At 57.1% G+C, this 18,962-nt stretch overlaps 1 protein-coding gene across 1 annotated transcript in view; it reads left to right on the top strand.

The window, feature by feature from the left end:
* The first annotated feature begins 6,591 nt into the window (after positions 1-6,591).
* The window catches only part of LOC140916357 (uncharacterized), a 29,765-nt gene continuing 17,394 nt past the window's right edge, over positions 6,592-18,962 (top strand). The window contains exon 1 of the mRNA XM_073357889.2: positions 6,592-6,776. Coding sequence (XP_073213990.2) covers positions 6,698-6,776 — 79 coding nt within the window. The 5' untranslated portion in view covers positions 6,592-6,697. The remainder of the gene's footprint in view (positions 6,777-18,962) is intronic.

The raw sequence follows: 18,962 nt of genomic DNA, 5'->3' as shown, positions 1-18,962 counted from the left end.
GGGGCCGGTAGGCTGCACTGCCGCAAGTCGCTCGAATCCAAACCCTGACCCGATGTTAGTTGCCCCAAACACGTTCAGTTGTTGTCTGTCTCTAGGGTCTGCTGCTGTTGGATTCCTCCATAGCTCTGTGCAGTTGAGGAGGAAAAGCACCACACAGTGGTTCCTCAACTGAACTCCCCTGCTCTTCCTCCCAAAGGGTAGGGAGGAAAAGGATACCCTATCCTGTGGCTGAGCTGCCAGACCTCGTGTTCCCCCAGCCTGCCAGCTGCTTAGCCCAGGTCCAATCCCCTGAGTCATCAGAGCCACCATGCTTGTTATAGCCCTCCAAGTATTACTCTGGAGCTATTCTGTCTGATCTCTTTTATTTAACTGCTTTTATCCATTCTTCCTTCCCCCTAGACTACGCAGCCATGAAGAGTCCTTGTGGGGACAAAGATGCATGAGGAGAGATAGACAGAGGCCTTGTAGCCAGGCTGACTGCTCGCGTCACAGTTATCAAAAATAGATTAATGGCATCTCTCTCCACATCAGAGGCAATGACAGAGGAGATGTAATAGTCTGGGAAAATGCAGAGGAAATGCTCCCTTTTGCTTTTCTGTTAGTGACCTGGGAGCATCTTCCCTTCTCTGACAAATTCCTCTCCCTGGGTTGTGATTTGCCATTTATCAAAACTTTCTTGTCTTATGCACTGACCCTGCAAAAAATAATCACCTGGGCTATCTTTTCTGCTTTTGTTATTCTGCTACCAGCAATGTTCCCTTTGCTAACAGAATCCCCCATCTGCAGAGGGTTTATAACTCAGCCATAAACAGTCCCACTTTTGAGTAGCACCCCAGGTTTTTGAGTAGCACCTCCAGAAGGGATATGTAGTGCACACAGTTTGGGTGCCACGTCGTTATGTCTGTCTGATCAAAGATGAATCCTGATTGCCACCAACCATTCTGCGATGAGAATGGAGCTAATAATTTTACTGAGGGCACATGAGGCAGAATAGAATCCCACTCATTCATCTATATAGCTATAGAGCACAGTGAGATTGACTTGCCCCAGGTCATGCAGCAGGTCAGCGGCGGAGCCAGGAATAAAATCTAGATCTTCTAAATCCCAGTCTAGTGCTTGGAACTGCTGCTCCTTGCCAATGCTCCAAATGCTGTCTCTCCCCACTTCTTCCATGCAGCCTCCTATCCTGATCTTGTCCCTGACAATATCTCCATGTCTGATGTCTGAACAGCTGTCCTGTGTGTTGTGGTGCAACCAATCTGTGGCCACTGAGGACTTCACAGTTGTCATTAAGTTGCATTCAGTGACCGCTTGGAATTTCACGACAGCAGTGAGAATAACACTCAGTGTCTTCAGCTCTGCTTGTGATGAAGGAAAATATCTTATAACTGTTAACTGTAGGGGGCCTGTGACACACAGCTGAGCCATTCCAATAGCGGCCAGTGTCACATCACTGTATTTATGTGTCTCTCATAGTTACACCCTGGCAAGTTTGTCTCTCTCCTGCTCTTTCTAATTCCCTTGTTGCATGACTTTGGCAGGAGTCAATGCATTGATCATTGCGTGTGTAACTCTATTTTAGAAGCTCCTTCGAAGACCACACGATATTTTTTTCTCTGTGTACATTGTCATTCTACCTGCCTCAAGCTGTGAACTCCCAGTCTTCTGCTAAATGGAAGGACAGACTAGATTCACTGTAGCTTCCACGTTCCTTTGTATCTTCTGCTGATTACTGTGCTGTTTTGTAACATCTAATGATAATATTATTGAATCACAATAACTACCTCTGCACCAGTAATAGAATGAAAAATAGCTTTCTAGTGTTTCTCCAGTGATGGAAGAGCAGTAAGTGTCATCACAAAGGTGGTGTTACTTCGGTACAGTAGCTTCCTTTGTACTTTCTGTATTCTACATACTGAGAGTGCTCAATTATGTGTATTAATAATAATTAATAATGAGCAGAACTGGTAAACTCTAGCAGTGACCTGTAGGGGGTCTCCTTTGAACATGTTTTTCAGGATATTTTTTACCTGCCTCTAGGGCACGACAGCAGCATAAGGCTCCCCATAATCTCTGTGCTCTTGAAAATATCTTGTACCAAGTGTCACTGTTTAATTAAAGCAAATGGACTAGTAACCTGGACAACCGAAGGCCTCTCTGTCCATACGACAGCTGTGACATATATAGTTTCAGTGTCTCCAGAGAGACCACCTTCTTGAGAAGTGAGGAGTCAGGAGCTTGCAAGACCTTGGCACGTATTTGAACCGGGTATTAGAGGCAGAAGAGCCTTATACAGTCATCCTTGGCAGTGACTTCCTAGGAAAAATCTGCCCTTGAATCCATCTTAAATCATCTACCTAGATGTCCTTACGTTGCACACCATGACCACTCAGAATACTGGGGTGGAAAAAATTCAGATGCTGTCATTCCAAAAGTACAAACTAGCTGTTGGCAGTAGAGGGTCTCCGTACAACACAAAGTTGAGCAATTCTGATTACATCCAGTAGAGGGCAGCGGTGCACATACATGGTGTAACAGGGCAGTTTCCTGCCATATCTGTGGGAGATCTTACCCTATGAAGGTTACGTATCGTTGTGAGTCAGGGATTGTACGTGATTGCGTGTGGGAGGGGGACCAGGGCTTCTCCAGGGACTAAGAAAGTTGGGAGGTGATTAGGCAAATTCACTCAGGCGGTAACGCCTCCAGCGAAGTCCCGGCACCTGGAAAGACTTGCCTAGACTGGCTCACACTGGATTCTCCAGAGACCAACAGACAAAGAAATGAGCACTGGACAAATAGCCTGAGTTTAAACTGCATGGGGGCCTGCTTTCTGATCCAGCCAATGGAAAGGACCTTTTGTCCAAGTTGTCCCCCAATTCTTCCTGGAAAGGTCTTTGGCCTACAGAGGCCCCCTAAGACCAATGGGTGACCTCTGGTAAGCTTTTAGCATGCTTGTAGGAACTTGTATTGTTTTTTTAAATATGTTTTCTGTCTAACGCTTTTACCTCAGGAATAACTTGTGCTTTGTTAGAAAGGGCTGTGTGGTAACTTATAACAGCTGGCAACTCTGCTGTTCACAAGGTTGCAAAGAGAAAGCAAAGTGCAGACACTGGCCTGTTAGGGCAGTCTGGCTTGCAGGGAAATCCCAGTGTAGGCAGGGAACCCTTCAGCCTGGAAAACCCCTGGTCAGGAGGGAGAGAGATGTGGGTCTCTACAGTGATGGGAGTGGATGGGTCATTACACAAAGTAAAAACTATTTCCTCATGCTAGTTTTCCCCCTACTGTTACTCACACCGTTTTGTCAACTGTTTGAAATGGGCCATCCTGATTATCACTACAAAAGGTTTTTTTTCTCCTGCTGATAATAGCCCGCCTTAATTAATTGGTCTCATTACAGTTGGTATGGGCAACACCCATTGTTTCATGTTCTCTGTGTATATATATCTTCCTACTGTATTTTCCACTGCATGCATCCGATGAAGTGGGTTTTAGCCCACGAAAGCTTATGCCCACATAAATTTGTTAAGTCTCTAAGGTGCCATACGTACTCCTCATTCTTTTTGGAAAAGATGTTCACTTATTTTGATGCCTCAGTGGGAATTTGGATCCCCACTTGCAGGTGCTGAGCACTTGTGAAAATCCTGGCTGCAGATAACTAGGGCGTGGGAGAGATCTGTTCCCAAAGGATCTCTCCTATAGGATGGGAGATGGGGTGAAAAACCCTACCACAACCACCTTCTAAATCCTGGCCCCAGGGCAGCTAAATGTGTCCGTTGACCTGGGGAATAATCTGGGAATGAAGAGGGCTAGGGGCATACGTTACATGGAACCCTGTCAGCCGATGAAGATCTCTCTGAAGACGTTGAGCATTCTGTCAAAATGTTGTGCAACAAGTATCCTTGTTCCTCTACCCCAAGAAAGGAAGGGGGCCGTCAATGGGCGAAACATTGGCACGTAATAAGGCTCCTATCTCACCCCTTCACTAAGTGCCCACCCCCCCTCACTTTAGCCAAGCCTTATATAATATAGTCAGGGCCAGGGGGTAACACCTCGGGCTTTAAGGCAGCTCGGGTCAATGGCAAAGTGCCCGGCCTGCCTGGGGTCAGAAAAGGTGATGGGTGGAACAGGAGGACATAAGGGGTGGTTGTGGGGTGAGGAGGGCAGATCAGGGGGGTGCCCTCTGGGGCGCTGGGGGGAGGAAGATCAGTGCAGGGAAGGCCCCAGCAGAGGAGGGAGGGGGAGCCGGAGTGGGGGGGGGGGTGAGGAGCAGGTTCGAGACAGGAGTCCAGGGCCAGTGTAAACCTCGGGTGAGGGGACAGGGGGCGGCCTGCAGGGCGGGGAGCACGGGGGGGGGGGACAGGGGGCGCGGCTAGGGGGGCGGGGAACACAGGGGGGACAGGGGGCAGCCCAGGGGGAGGATGGGGGCGGGGAGCACGGGGGAGGGACAGGGGCTGTGGCCCGGGGGGCGGGGACCACGGGGGGGGACAAGGGGCGGCCCGGAGGGAGGATGGGGCGAGGAGCACGGGGGGGCAGAGAGGGGCAGCCCGGGGGCAGGGAGCACGGGGGGAGGATGGGGACAGGGAGCACGAGGGGGGGGAAGAGGGGGGCGGCCCAGGGGGCGAGGAGCACGGGGGGGGCAGGAGGGGCGGCCCGGGGGACAGGGAGCATGGGGGGGCGGATGGCAGAGGGGAGCACGGGGGGGGCAGGAGGGGCGGCCTGGGGGGCGGAGAGCACGGGGGACGACAGGGGGGCGGCCCGGGGACGGGGAGCACGGGGGGGGGGAGGATGGGGGCGGAGAGCAAGGGGGAGGACAGGGGTGCGGCCTGGGTGGCGGGGAGCACGGGGGGGAGGATGGGAGAGGGGAGCACAGGGGGACGATGGGGGCGGGGAACACGGGGGGGCAGAGGGGGGCGGCCCCGGGGGCGGGGAGCACGGAGGGGAGGATGGGGGCGGGGGGCAGGGGCCGCGGCCCGGGGGGCGGGGACCCCGGTGGGTACAAGGGGCTGCCCGGGGGGGAGGATGGGGGCGGGGAGCACGGGGGGGCAGAGGGGGGTGGCCGACACGTGGGGGGACAGGGGGCGCGGCCCGGGGGGCGGGGAGCACGGGGGGGACACGTGGGGGGACGGGGGCGGCCCGGGGGGCGAGGAGCACGGGGTGGGGGGGCAGGGGGCGCGGCTCGGGGGGCAGGGAGCACGGGGCGGACACGGGGGGACAGGGGGCGGCCCGGGGGGCGGGGAGCACGGAGGGGAGGATGGGCGCAGGGACCCCGGGGGGTACAAGGGGCTGCCCGGGGGGAGGATGGGGGCGGGGACCCCGGGGGGTACAAGGGGCTGCCCGGGGGGAGGATGGGGGCGGGGAGCACGAGGTGGGGGGGCAGGGGGCGCGGCCCGGGGGGCGGGGAGCGGGGGGGGGACACGTGGGGGGACAGGGGGGCGGGGAGCACGGAGGGGAGGATGGGGGCGGGGACCCCGGGGGGTACAAGGGGCTGCCCGGGGGGAGGATGGGGGCGGGGAGCACGGGGTGGGGGGGCAGGGGGCGCGGCCCGGGGGGCGGGGAGCGGGGGGGGGACACGTGGGGAGACAGGGGGGCGGCCCAGGGGGCGGGGAGCATGGGGGGGAGGATGGGGGCGGGGACCCCGGGGGGGAGGATGGGGGCTGGGACCCCGGGGGGTACAAGGGGCTGCCCGGGGGGAGGATGGGGGCGGGGAGCACGGGGTGGGGGGGCAGGGGGCGCGGCCCGGGGAGCGGGGGGGGGACACGTGGGGGGACAGGGGGGCGGGGAGCACGGGGGGGAGGATGGGGGCGGGGACCCCGGGGGATACAAGGGGCTGCCCGGGGGGAGGATGGGGGCGGGGAGCACGGGGTGGGGGGGCAGGGGGCGCGGCCCGGGGGGCGGGGAGCGGGGGGGGGACACGTGGGGAGACAGGGGGCGGCCCGGGGGGCGGGGAGCACGGGGGGGAGGATGGGGGCGGGGACCCCGGGGGGTACAAGGGGCTGCCCGGGGGGAGGATGGGGGCGGGGAGCACGGGGTGGGGGGGCAGGGGGCGCGGCCCGGGGGGCGGGGAGCGGGGGGGGGACACGTGGGGAGACAGGGGGGCGGCCCGGGGGGCGGGGAGCACGGGGGGGAGGATGGGGGCGGGGACCCCGGGGGGTACAAGGGGCTGCCCGGGGGGAGGATGGGGGCGGGGAGCACGGGGTGGGGGGCAGAGGGCGCGGCCCGGGGGGCGGGGAGCGGGGGGGGGACACGTGGGGAGACAGGGGGGCGGCCCGGGGGGCGGGGAGCACGGGGGGGAGGATGGGGGCGGGGACCCCGGGGGGTACAAGGGGCTGCCCGGGGGGAGGATGGGGGCGGGGTGGGGGGGCAGGGGGCGCGGCCCGGGGGGCGGGGAGCGGGGGGGGGGACACGTGGGGAGACAGGGGGGCGGCCCGGGGGGCGGGGAGCACGGGGGGAGGACGGGGGCGGGGACCCCGGGGGGTACAAGGGGCTGCCCGGGGGGAGGATGGGGGCGGGGTGGGGGGGCAGGGGGCGCGGCCCGGGGGGCGGGGAGCCCGGGGGGGGGACACGCCCCGCGTGTTGGGGAACGAACCACGTGGCAGCCGCCGCCTGCCCCTGACTCAGCGCCGGGCTCCGAGACGCGACGGCTCCGCGCCCCCGCCCGGCTCCCTGTCGCCCGCCCGCCGCCCCCCAGCCCGGCCCCATGGAGGGGCCCGGCCGCGCCCTGCTCCGCCTCGCCGCCGCCTGCTGCCTCCTCGCCGGGCTGCTGCTGCCGCTGCCAGGTACCGCCGCCGCCAGCCCCCCAGCCGGCCCCCCCCTCCGCCCGAGCCCGGGGGGGGGCACCCAGCCGGCCCCCCCACTCCGCCCGGCTCCCCCCCAGTGCCCGGGGGGGGCACCCAGCCGGCCCCCCCTCCGCCCGGCTCCCCCCCATCGCCCGTGCCCGGGGGGGAGACACCCAGCCGGCCCCCCCCCTCCGCCCGGCTCCCCTCCATCGCCCGTGCCCGGGGGGGGGCATCCAGCCGGCCCCCCCTCCGCCCGAGCCCGGGGGAGGGCACCCAGCCTGCCCCCCCACTCCGCCCGGCTCCCCTCCATCGCCCATTCCCAGAGGGGGCGCACCTAGCCGGCCCCCCCTCCGCCCGGCTCCCCCCATCGCCCGTGCCCGGGGGAGGGCACCCAGCAGGCCCCCCCCCACTTCGCTCGGCTCCCCTCCATTGCCCGTGCCCGGAGGGGGGCACCTAGCCGGCCCCCCCACTCCACCCGGCTCCCCTCCATCGCCCATGCCCGGAGGGGGGGCACCCAGCCACCCCCCCCCCATTCTGCCCGGCTCCCCCCCATCGCCCGTGCCCGGGGGGGAGACACCCAGCCGGCCCCCCCTCCGCCCGGCTCCCCTCCATCGCCCGTGCCCGGAGGGGGGGCACCCAGCCACCCCCCCCCCCCATTCTGCCCGGCTTTCCCCCATCGCCCGTGCCCGGAGGGGGGGGCACCCAGCCGGCCCCCCCACTCCGCTCAGCTCCCCTCCATCGCCCGTGCCCGGAGGGGGGGCACTCAGCCACCCCCCCCATTCTGCCCGGCTTTCCCCCATGCCCGGGGGGGCACCCAGCCAGCTGGTTCCCCTCCTCTCCGCCTGCGGGGGGGGGCACTCGCCGGCTCCCTCCCACTCCTTGGCTGGCCGGCCAGGCTCCCCCCACTCTGGCTGGAGGGGCACCCTCTCCTTCTCCCCCGGCCATGGCAGTAACATGGCCTCCAGGGGGCTTGCCGGGGTGTGGGTCTGGGGCCCTGTGGGTCAGAGCCCTAGCCACTGCCTCAGCTCCGGGCAGTGCAGCCTGCCACCTTCTGCACAGCTGGGTGGGTGGCTGGCCCCCGAGGTCTGCACCGGGCTGGGCGTCCCCTCCGGCGATGCGTGCACGGGGTGCCAGAGCCGAGTGCCTGGCGCTGGCTCTCCCATCACCTGGGTCCAATCCCATCCTGCAACGCAGGCGTGTACGCGGGTCACCTGGCGAACGCCATCAGGAGGCCAGGATAAGCTCCCTTGGCCAGTGCTCTTCCCCCCAAGCTCCCGCTGGGAGGTTGGCCCAGTCAGTACCTGCTGTTAATGTCTCTCCATCTCTTAGGTGGCCCTGCCATCCTTTGAGTAGATAGGTGGGATTCATGTACATGAGTGGTTTTCAAACTTTTTGGGCTGTGTACACCTTTCCAAATAATGCAGTCTACCACATACCCACATTGGAGATAGGTGTATTGTTGTGACCCTGTGATTAGATTGCAAAGTCTTACCACATGCCAGGCGTTGTCCGCCATTACAGGATTTTGCTTGTGTACTCTCCAAGAGCTTCTGTACCGCTAGGGATATGCGTACCCCAGTTCGAAAACTACTGATCTAGATCCTTCTGGGGCTGAGTCTGTAGATTTTGCTGCTTCTGCTTTCTGCCCCAGGGTGCTCACCCCTGCCTCTTGCAACTCTTTTGGACTTCTTACAACATACATCAGTGAGTGCCGAACAAGACACTGCTGCTCATGGGGCTGATCAATGCCTGCCGCTTGTTTCTTTGTACACCCCTGTTTGCTTATTCTTAGATTGTGCGCTCCTTGGGGCAGTGGCTTTTTGCTCTGTGTTTGTACGGCGCCTGGCACAGTGATGTCCTGGTCCATGGATCAGGCTTTTAAAATGTCAAATACAAATTGTTTAAAGGGGGATCAACAAAGCTAAGAAAACCTTCATGTGATGCTGAATGCCTCCTAAAACACAGCATGTGTGTCCCTTCAGTGCACTGGAAGGGGGGTTGCTCTTGCAGTTAGAGTACAAGGCTGGGGTTGCGGGGTTAGGAGATATGAGTTCTCTGTAGGTCCAGCCGGACCGATCTGTGGGGGTGGGAAGCAGTATCTTTACAGGGCTGAGTCATTCACCTTCACTAAGTCTGTGGATTGAAGGTTCTATAGAAGGGCCAAACAATTAGCAATAATTGAAGTACCTGCCTCTGCTTGCTGCGATGCCAGCGTGGACCCTTCAGGGGATCCCATACCCACCATTTACCAGCACAGAGTTGGGGTGAAGTAAACCCAACACTTTGGAAAAGCGACCAGCGTTCTTCGCTCAGAGTTGTATGTAGCTCTTACGCCTAGGGGATAAAAAACAGGAATGCTAATTTTAAAAAAGTGCTCGATGTCTATGTGTATTAGAGAGCATTCTTTCATCCTTGCAGTTTTTACCAGGTACTCCCAAAATTCATGGTGAATGAATAATCACTGTTAAAAGTTGTATGTTACAGAATAAGTTGACCCCATATCAGTGAGACTACTTAAGTGTTAGGTGAAGGTTTCCATATTCCAGAAGGGAGAATAAGTTTTTAAAGCACTATTTCAGTAGTGGGATTTGGCCTTGTCCGTTGGATCTAAGCATTCAGAGAACTTTCGTTGCCACAGCATCAGAGCCCTGCCTGGGTGTGTGTTAGTAATCAGCAGAGCACACCCTAGGGGCTCACACTGTCGGGGAAGGGTTTGGTCTCTGTGGGCCTTCTGAAAGATGTGGCAGAGATGGAGAAGCACGAGGGCCCGATCCTCAGCGCAGTGAAGTCAGGGGAAAGTCTTCCATTGACTTCGGTGGGCTTTGGAGCTGGTCCTAAGCCACGAATGTGCTGAAATGACAGGTGGCGTGTGTAACACATAACGCTAAAGGAGGGTATGGATGGGTTGACACAATCACTGGAACGTTCACCCACCCCCCGCCCCATAGCTGGGCATGGCATAGCACAGCAGACTCTCCCCCATCTAGTGCTCCCCATTGACAGCAGCTATGGCCCTGTAGTGTTCTCATGCCAGCCATCCAGCCAGGTCAGATTTTGACCGCTCTCTTCTGGGCCAATAACCTAGACTCAAACATAACTCTTCACCCTTAGTAGGGCTCACTCCTTGGCAGACTCTGTAGGGCTCTAGTCTGCAGGGTTGGTCTCCTGGCGTGGTGCTGAGCAACACCTCCCAGGGCTTTCTCCCTGAAGCCCAGCTCCTAATTCAACAGTGCTTCTCCCCCATCAGGGTGTTTCTGTACCATCTTTCCCTGTGGTCAGCAGGGGAACCCAGCTCCTTCCTCTCCCCTGAGTTCCAGTCCAAGTAGGGACCCTGCAGTGAACAGCTGAGGTCTGCTCCTGCTGCCTCCCTTGACTTCTTCCTCCTGTGGCCTTCCCCACGGCCTCTTCCTGGGCTTCTGTACATCTGCTTCCCTTGAGGCCCTTCCTTCAATCTCCAGCCACTAGGGAGAGACTATAGGATCCTTTCTCCTCTGGGCTTCTTCCCTTTATGCTCATCACCCACCTTCTCCTGCAGCTGGGCCTCATCTTCAGGTGGGCCAGCCCAGCCCACCCTCCAGGTGTAACCTGGTGCCTTCATTAAGCTCTCTAGCTCCAGTTTAACACTTTTAATGCCAGTGTGGGGTAGATACCCAATCACATGAGGCTTCTTTCCTCCCTAGCTCCTTGGTAACCTGTTTCAAGGTGTAAGTGGGTGATCAGCTGGAGATCAGAAAAATCTCCACTTCTGGGCTACAGCCAGGTACAGTATGTGGCATTCTTCATTCTTTTGATTATTTGCTTTCGGCCACTGTTGGAGCCTCGGTTAGTTTGCCTCAGTGTCTGTTTGAATGTGGCAGGTTCTGTGTTCCTGGATCCTTAACCAGAATCTGAGATGCAAATCTCTTGAACTTTGGGGAAGTTCTGGTTAGGTTCCAAACTTCTTTGCAGTTTGGGCCATCTTTACGTCAAGGGGCCAAGCCCCGACTGGTGCAAGGGGCCCTCACCCCCCAGAAGTCTCGGATGCTCCGTTTGTCAGAGGAGGAGCTTGTCTCACTGGATTTGCTGCCAGAAGGGATGTCACACCTTTCTCCTACCTCACGCTGGACCGAGTGAAAAGCTGTTTGTTACTTACCCCTGCCCCAAATGTGACTTGTGCATCCCGTGCCCCTGCCAAACTGTGCTTGTGCGCGGTGGCTGATGTGGGGTCGCTCAGAATTGAGGCTTCTGGGGAGGAGAAATCTACTGAGGAGGACACTGGGTTGTGCCTTGCATGATGTGGAAGCAGTTGTCGGGGGGAGAAAAACTTCCCCCCATTTACTTTTCACTTCCTGTAGAATTGCAGGGCTATCAGAAACTTGCATATAGAAACTGCCCTGTTCAGCTGAGCCTTCTTTACCTTAGATCTGTGTAATTCTTCTTGTTGGTCCTCACTGCAGTGCCCTCAGACACACCTTGGTGGGCGCAGAGATGGGAGGACGTAGTAACATGGGTTTGGCTTTGCAGTGGGAATATTCACTCCTGGCCTAAACTAACTTGAGTGCTTGGACCAGGCAGCTGATCCAAGTGGATTAATTGTGCAGTGCAGACATAGCCTGACTGTGTAACTTGGTTGACTTAACACACGATCCATGTTAACACCTGCCTCCTAACCATGCAGCTATGGCATAATCGTAGCACAACGCTCAGGCTGCATCCTGGTCCTAACAGCCCTGCTGCCTTACGAATTCGGCCTTCTAACAGTGCCTGGGTAGTGAGGTGAGAGTGTCCTAGCTCTCTGTGCAGGGGGACAACCTGAAAAGAATCCACTGTGGGAGGCACCCGCAGGCCTCTGCCCTTGGCCCCCGCAGTTGAGGCAGTAAAGGAGAACTGCCTGTGTTTTCCCAGAATGCACCAGCACAATTACACAGTGTGGTGGGTGTATGGCCAATGCCCAGTTGCACTGGGAAAAAGTCCTGTGTGCATACATTGACCCGTATCGGCTATAACCACATCAGAGTAGTGTGTCTGGGGGAGTATGGTAAGCTACCAAGCTCCTCTCACAATCCTAGGAATTGTCATATGGGTTTGGGCTGGTGGCCATCTAGACCAGTATCTTGTCTGACAGTTGCCAGTTCCAGTTGCTTCAAAGGACCTGCAACACATCCTGAGGTGGACAGTTATGGAATAACCTGTCTGTATGGGAGGCTTTTTTCCTACTATCTGCTTTCTCAGTTAGCCACTGGTCAGCTTATGACCTGGACAGGAAGGTTTATCGTTACGTCAGGCAGGATTTTTAGACAGCTTGTGAATGAGATAAAGTACGTTCCAGCAGCGAAGGTACTAGTCTCGGATTTGGGGGAAACTATTTAGTTCTTGCTCTGCCACTGATTTCCCATGTGAGCTTGAAAGTCGGGCCCCGTCTACACATAAACGTTTTGCTTGTATAGCTGCTTTGGTTGGGAATGTGAAAAAATGTCACCACCTGAGGAACCGACACAGCTGTCCTTGCAAAACCCCTAGTGTAGACTCAGTTATATTACCAAAAACCCCTTTTGGCAGTATTGCTTATTTAGTTGTTCATGCAACCATAATTCAGTCCTCTTGTGTGTATGCTTTATGATCCATTCTTTAACTACACAATTGTGTGCTATTTTTTCCATGGGACCTCTGCCTCATTCATTGCGCAGAATGGACCTGCTCTGGGGTGGAGCAGAGTTGTGCGTGAAGGAGGCTGTTGTCTATAGGATCCCTGCCTCATCTGTTGTGGAAGGTCTGTAGTGATGCGGCAGGGGATGCAGGAAGAGAAAGGATGGTGTCATGGTTAAGGCAGTGGAATGCTGCCCTGGAGAATTGGATTCTATCCCTGCCTCTGTGTGCCTATGGGATGCTAGTCAAATCACCTTAAACCAGACTTTTCACAGGAGGTCACTAATCGTGTGTTCCTCATTTTCTGGGTAACTGACTTGAGACCCTGGGGTCTGATTTGAAGGACTAAGCAGTTGCAGCTGCAGTCAGTGGGAGCTGTGCTTTGAACACACAAAGTGCTATATCATGCTAGGCATCTCAATTAATTGATATTTTTTGAGTAATCTCTACAATGGGGATAATAGCATTTCCTCATCTCACAGGGGTTGGGAAAAGTAATTGCAGTGTGTGAAGCACTCAGATGCCATACTGATGGGCATCACAGAAGAGCCCACGAGGAAATGAATAATGTTGTCTTCAGAGCAGGCTTTGAATAGTGTGCAGTAAATAAGGCCCAGGGCCATACATTGAACAATAAGGAGAAAACAATATTGAATAGCTGTTCATTGATTTTGCGCCATCCGTCCTGTGCCCTGAATGAGGCAGAGGTCCTGTGGAAAAAATTATGTCTGATCATGTGAGTGAAGACTGTGTCGTAACGCATCTGCACAAGGACGCTGCATGAGCAGCCTTAATTCTGACTTTTCCTAACATTGGAGTTCTTGGCTTTGCAGTGTTCATGTTCTTTTAATGTAGGTTTTAGTGCGTGTCATCTAGAAGTCAGGATTTTTGGAACATCCTTTGAACCTCTTGGCCTCTGTGACCCTGTTTCCACCAAGGAAACTTTCTAAAAATTCCCAGCAGTCGTCACCCTGCTGCCGCTCCACCAGCAGGAGCAATGTTGGGATCCCTCCTGCAGGTGAGGCTTCGGCAGGTGCTAAGTGCTGCTGCTCGGGGTGAAACTTTCTAAAGTCCTTAATGCCCATTTGCAGAACTTTTCAGCGAGACTCTGGCTTGTCTAGTCACAAGAGTTTTTCTGCTCTAACTGTGTTGGTACAAGGTTTAGCATGAGCAAAATTATACTGGTATAAAAGTGCCTCACACTGTTATAGCTTATTCCTGTATGGAAAGGAGAATAAACTACTGGTGCAAGGCACCTTAATGTCCATGTAACTGTGTCCACATTAGGGCTTCTACTGGTTTACGTATTTCAGTTAAGTCCCCCCAACTGACATAGTTGTACCAGTACAAAGTTTATGTAGACCAGGCCCTGGGAGCTTCTGTCATGTTCCCCCTAGACCAGGGGTCTCAAAGTCAAATGACCACGAGGACCACGTGAGGAGTAGTACATTGGCCTGAGGGCCGCACCACTGACCACCACCCCCCGCTGCCCCGGCCCCACCCCACTCCACCCCTTCCATGAGGCCCTGCCTCTTCCCACCCCTCCCTGCCCGCATTCCAACCGCTTCCCCGAAATCCTCACCCCAACTCTGCCCCCTCCCTGCCCCCAAGGGGTGCAGGAGGGGTGCAGGGTGCGGCAGGGGGTTGGGGTGCAGGAGCGGTGCGGGATGTGGCAGGGGGCTCAGGTCAGGGGGTTGGGGTGCAGAGTGGGGCAGGGGGTCAGGGTGCAGCAGGCGGCTCAGGGCAGGGGGCTGGGGTGTGGGGTGCAGCAGGGGGCTCAGGGCAGGGGGTCGGGGTGCAGGAGGGGTGTGGGTGTGGGAGGGGGCTCAGGGCAGGGGGTTTGGCTGCAGGAAGGGTTGGGGGGGCGGGTCTGGCCCAGCGTGCTCCGGAGGCAGGGCAGGCAGGAAGCGGACGGGACTTGGGTGGGGGCAGGGGGACACAGGGGTCTGTGTGTTGCCCTGGCCACAGCCAGTGGGAGCTTTGGGGGAGATACCTGGAGGAGCGGCCAGGGCAACACACAGACCCCTGTGCCTCCCCATCCTCCCCCCAGGTCCCAGAGCGGTGCGGGGGCAGGACAGGCAGGTGGGGAACCTGCCCTGCCCCCGGTGCGTGCCAGGCAGGAGCTGCTCTAGGTAAACACTCGGGGGGGGGGGGGGCAGAAAATAACCCTGCGGGCTGTGTGTTTGAGACCTCTGCCCGAGACCAAGCTGAGCAGGGCTACATGGCACTTCAAAATGTGGCTGGGGCAGCAGCCCGTGTGCCTAACCAAGGACTTCCTACATGGCTAACACTTGTAGGAACACTTGTACCTATCCGGTCCCATTCCTGCAGTATAGCTAGAACTCTGGCAAAGTCTGCCTGCTGATAGGTTTCCGAGTAGCAGCCGTGTTAGTCTGTATTCGCAAAAAGAAGAGGAGGACTTGTGGCACCTTAGAGACCAACCAATTTATTTGAGCATAAGCTTTCGTGAGCTACAGCTCAAATAAATGGGTTCGTCTCTAAGGTGCCACACGTCCTCCTTTTCTTCTTGCCTGCTGATAGATATTTAAAGTACTGGAGACCTGCATGCACGCCCATTTACAGACCTCTTTCTTTTGTTAAAAAACCAAGGGACTTGGGAGGATCCCTCTGGAAATGTTCTGGCTGCTGCGGGCGATTTGTTATAACTCATCCGTTCGTTCTCCGCTGAGAGAGCGAGGATTTGGCCTGCGTTAGCTTCTTTCAATAGTGTCTTTCTTTGCAGCCTTTGGAAATCCGCTTCCTTCAGCAGCACTGGGCTTGATTTTAAAAATAAATCTGTAGAGTATTTTGGTCCATGAAGCCAGCTTGTTCCCCCCCCCACCTTGGGCTGTGTTGGGGTTGCTTTGTTTGTTTTGCTCCCAGGATAGAAGTCTCCAGGAGCAGTCTGGGCCCTAGGGGCAGCAGCAATGCATAAAGCTTGGATTGTCACACTCCAGCTCCCTCCCATGCGGTCTCATTGCTGCCCTGAGGCCAGAGATACGTAGACGAGTCCTGTGCACAGTAGTTAAGGTGGAACGGGCAGCGCTAGCTCACCTTGCCAGCTCTGCAGGGGAGGTGGAAGGCCTGTGATCTACAACAACCTGAGTTTACAGCCCAGCCTAGACAGAAGAGCTTATCTTGGAGAGCAGGAATGTGCCCCCCCTACCCCCCAGGAAGGGAAGAGAGAGAGTCCCGCTCTAAAAACTCCACTTGGGGAGGCTCACCGTTACAGGGTAAGGCTGCACTTTAGATCCTGTTAGTCCCCCTTGAGGGCACCCCTTTGCTGCCTTCCTCTCTCTCTGGGTGGAAACCACATGGTCCTACCAGTCGTAGGCTAGCTCTGTGGGCTCCAACCCCCTGTTCACCAACTGTCAAACCGACAGGCCCAAGGGAGTTTGCACCTGCAAGCCTTTTTCCCTCCAGGAGCCTGTGACGGCAGCCGATTAAAGGGACTCAAACAGTCTCTTCAGAACAAAGCCTTGTTCATTCATTCACCCAGCGTGCATGGCAGTCAGAGCAAGGCCGGTCCACCTCTTTCCCCTTAGGTAAGCCTTAGTCATTCATTGCACACTGTAGAAAGTCCCATTCAGCTGTTCCTTGCCTCCCTAGGCTGCAGTTAGTGCCTTTGCCAGCATCTCCTGTGGAGCAGCTGCTGACAGCCCGCTACCCTGCCATTGTCACAGGAGGCAGTTCCTGGATCTCCACTCAGCAGCTGTTGAGACTGTCACATATGTGAACTGTCTCCCTCCCAGGCCTGTTATGCTTGCTCCTTCCGGGCTTGTCGTCAAGCCCAGGCACTGTGTCTGGTTCATTAGGACTATGAGTAACTCATTAGCCTGGTCTTCATCTCATTAAATGTTTGCTTGGATAATTGTAGTGCCCATGAACGGAAGGGGCTGGTGGCCTGGCTCTAGGGGTGTGCAGGTTTTTTCCTGATATGCAGCTCTCCCGTGTGCCTTCGTCCCTGCCCACCCTGCTATTCCAGTGCCGGGGCTCTGAGCAGACACGGCCACTTTTACCCTGTGCCTTTGGTTTGAGGGCTGGATTCAGTGGAAACGAGACCGGTTCCACTGAACTCCTCACTGAGCAGGTCGCGCAGCCTGAGGTGGTGCATTTCCCCGCTGTGCCAGCTAGTGCCTTCCTGGCTGCAGGCTGCACACGCAGGAAACCTTGTCTGGGCAAGTGTGGTCAGGTTCAGAAAGTGTCTTCAGGGCTGGAGTATAGGATGCCAGCTAGAGTCGTTTGAACGCTGACTTCCCCTGGTGTGGGGGAGGGCGGGTTGGGGAGAATGGCTGTGCATTCACTCGTTATACTGAGCTGTATGTTTACCATGGGCTGCAGGAAGTGCAGGGTTACTGACGCAACCTTTAACTAAAGCAGGATTCTCTGACAGAAGAGCCTTAATCCTAGGGCTGCGGCATGGACTCCTTGATCACCTTCTGAGGGAGAAGGCTGTGAAACCCTGCACCTGCTGGACACAGCCCCCAGCTGCCAACATCTGCTATCTGCCTGCCAGGGACTGGTCAAGCATTTTCTGCCAACATCTCTGCACCCTCATCCCCAGTCCAGTACTCCCACCTGCAAACCCTCGCCAGGAGCCCCTGCCATTGTCTATACCGGCCCCCACTTCCACAGCTCCTCCCCTAGACTGGGGCAGAGCTCCAGGTGGAAGGAGAAGCAGAGCTCTGGGGCGGGGGAGGAAGAAGAGCACAGAGACTTCCTGCACATGCCCAGGCTCCTTAATGCCAGCTGCTGATGCTCACAAACTCCTCCAGCACAGCTGCTGCCCGAGGTTTAACTTACTTATCTTGATGCTGAGTGATGGGGTTTCCGCAGAGCCAGCTGCTGTATTCCCATCTGTGCTACAGTGCAGGGTCTGGGTCTGTTCTGCTTCCTGGGCTCATGGGCAGGGGGCTAGCAGTGGCCTGTTCTGATAGATTCCTAGGTTGGGCAGGGGAGCGAGGACCCCGAGAAAGCACTGGATAGTCCTTTAATGACCACTGATCATTGGCCTGGGTAACCAGGAGCATATCAAGCGTGGAGGGTGGGGTGGAGGGGGCGAGTTGCAATTGCTAGAAGTCTCGGAGGAAACTCTGTGCGTGTGCTGCCCTCCCCCTGCTGAAACCCTCCAGATCTAAGCACCTCGGTGCTGCAGATAAAGGAGAGGCTGCCAATTCAAATCCAGCCCGGGCCAGCAGTGCCTGAAAGCTTTCCCAAAGGTCCCCCAAATCAGGAGCTGTTGGGGCGGGTCCATGCCTGGTGTGCAGGCGTCCCTTCTAACAACCCATCTCAGTTGGTACCAATTGGCTCCCTTGGCAAAATCAGAAAAAGTGCCACAGAGTGAATGGGTCAAGGAGATTGACCGCCTCGCGCATCCCTGTGTGTGGTCTTCCCAGGGCAGGGTTGAGGTACACTGGGAGGGGGAGCATAGAGGCCGCTTGCCCTGCCGTTGCATGTGCTGTATCTGCACGGTGGATAAAGAGGGGACAAGCCTGCACCTGTCCCCAGCAGTGATTCCAATGGGAAGAACTTAGAGAACAAAAGAGTCTCCGAACAAGAGAAAGATGCTCTCAGACCACTCTATACTGAAGGTCCCATAAACCCATCAGATGAGTCAGTCACCTGCCCCCTGTGTAACAGATACACATCGGAGTCCCTCCGACCCTTGCTGTGTGTTTGATCCATTGGGGTTTCACCGGGCTGCTGGTGCTTTATTGACTGGAGCTGGAAATATCTGCATGAGGGTCTGTTGGGATTTACTCCTGGTCCCTGATGTTTGGAGGAAGATCCAAGTCCGTTGTCCCTCACTTAGGGAGCTGGGAGGGCACAGGCCTTGCTCGGGGGCTGAAGGGTCCCATGGAGCTGCTAAGTGCTTGTCAGCAGAATGCTGGGTGTCCTGAGAGTCTCTGACAGCGGTTGTGTTTAAATCTAGACCGGGTCTCTGCAGGCTGGAGCCAGCTGTGCCTCCCAGGCCGCTCAATATCAAAGGGCTCACAGAGGGACCCTGCTTCCTCGGTCTTCTCAGCTGGGGAAGGGAGCCCTGAGTCCAGGCCCAGCTGCTGCTGGCCACTCTGTAGTTTACTTCAGAGAGTGGCTCTTCCAGCTTTGGATCTGGCTGATGAATTGCTCCCAAAAGGGAGCCGGGGGGCTCCTGACTGGGATTCCAAGAGCCGTGGCCTTGTTTCAGAGACGAGGCCCACGGAACTGGGTGGCGGGTTCTGGTTCCTCACACAGACGGGAGTCCGTCTGTCCCTGTGTGACGGCAGCCCTCCCTGTCCTTGGAATGGCCTTGCAGACTTTGGGAGATGGGGGATGAAGCACGCTTTACATTGGACTCTCCAGGGAAGCACAGGCGCAAAGCAGAAGCCTTCAGGACAAGGCCCAGCAGCAGCTCTGCTTGTGCCCCTGGTGCAGACTTCTCCAGCCTCACCCAGGAGGCAGTTTAGATCTGGAGCTGGTTACCGATTCTTATGTATTCAGAAACCCCTCAATCACTGAGCCTGGTGCACTGCACAGCTGTGAAGTCTGAGCTAAGCCTCTGCACCTCATGTTCAGCTGGCT

This window comes from Lepidochelys kempii, chromosome 8, assembly GCF_965140285.1.
Source record: "Lepidochelys kempii isolate rLepKem1 chromosome 8, rLepKem1.hap1, whole genome shotgun sequence".
Lineage (NCBI taxonomy): Eukaryota > Metazoa > Chordata > Testudines > Cheloniidae > Lepidochelys > Lepidochelys kempii.
This window is presented reverse-complemented; position numbering and strand designations above follow the sequence as displayed.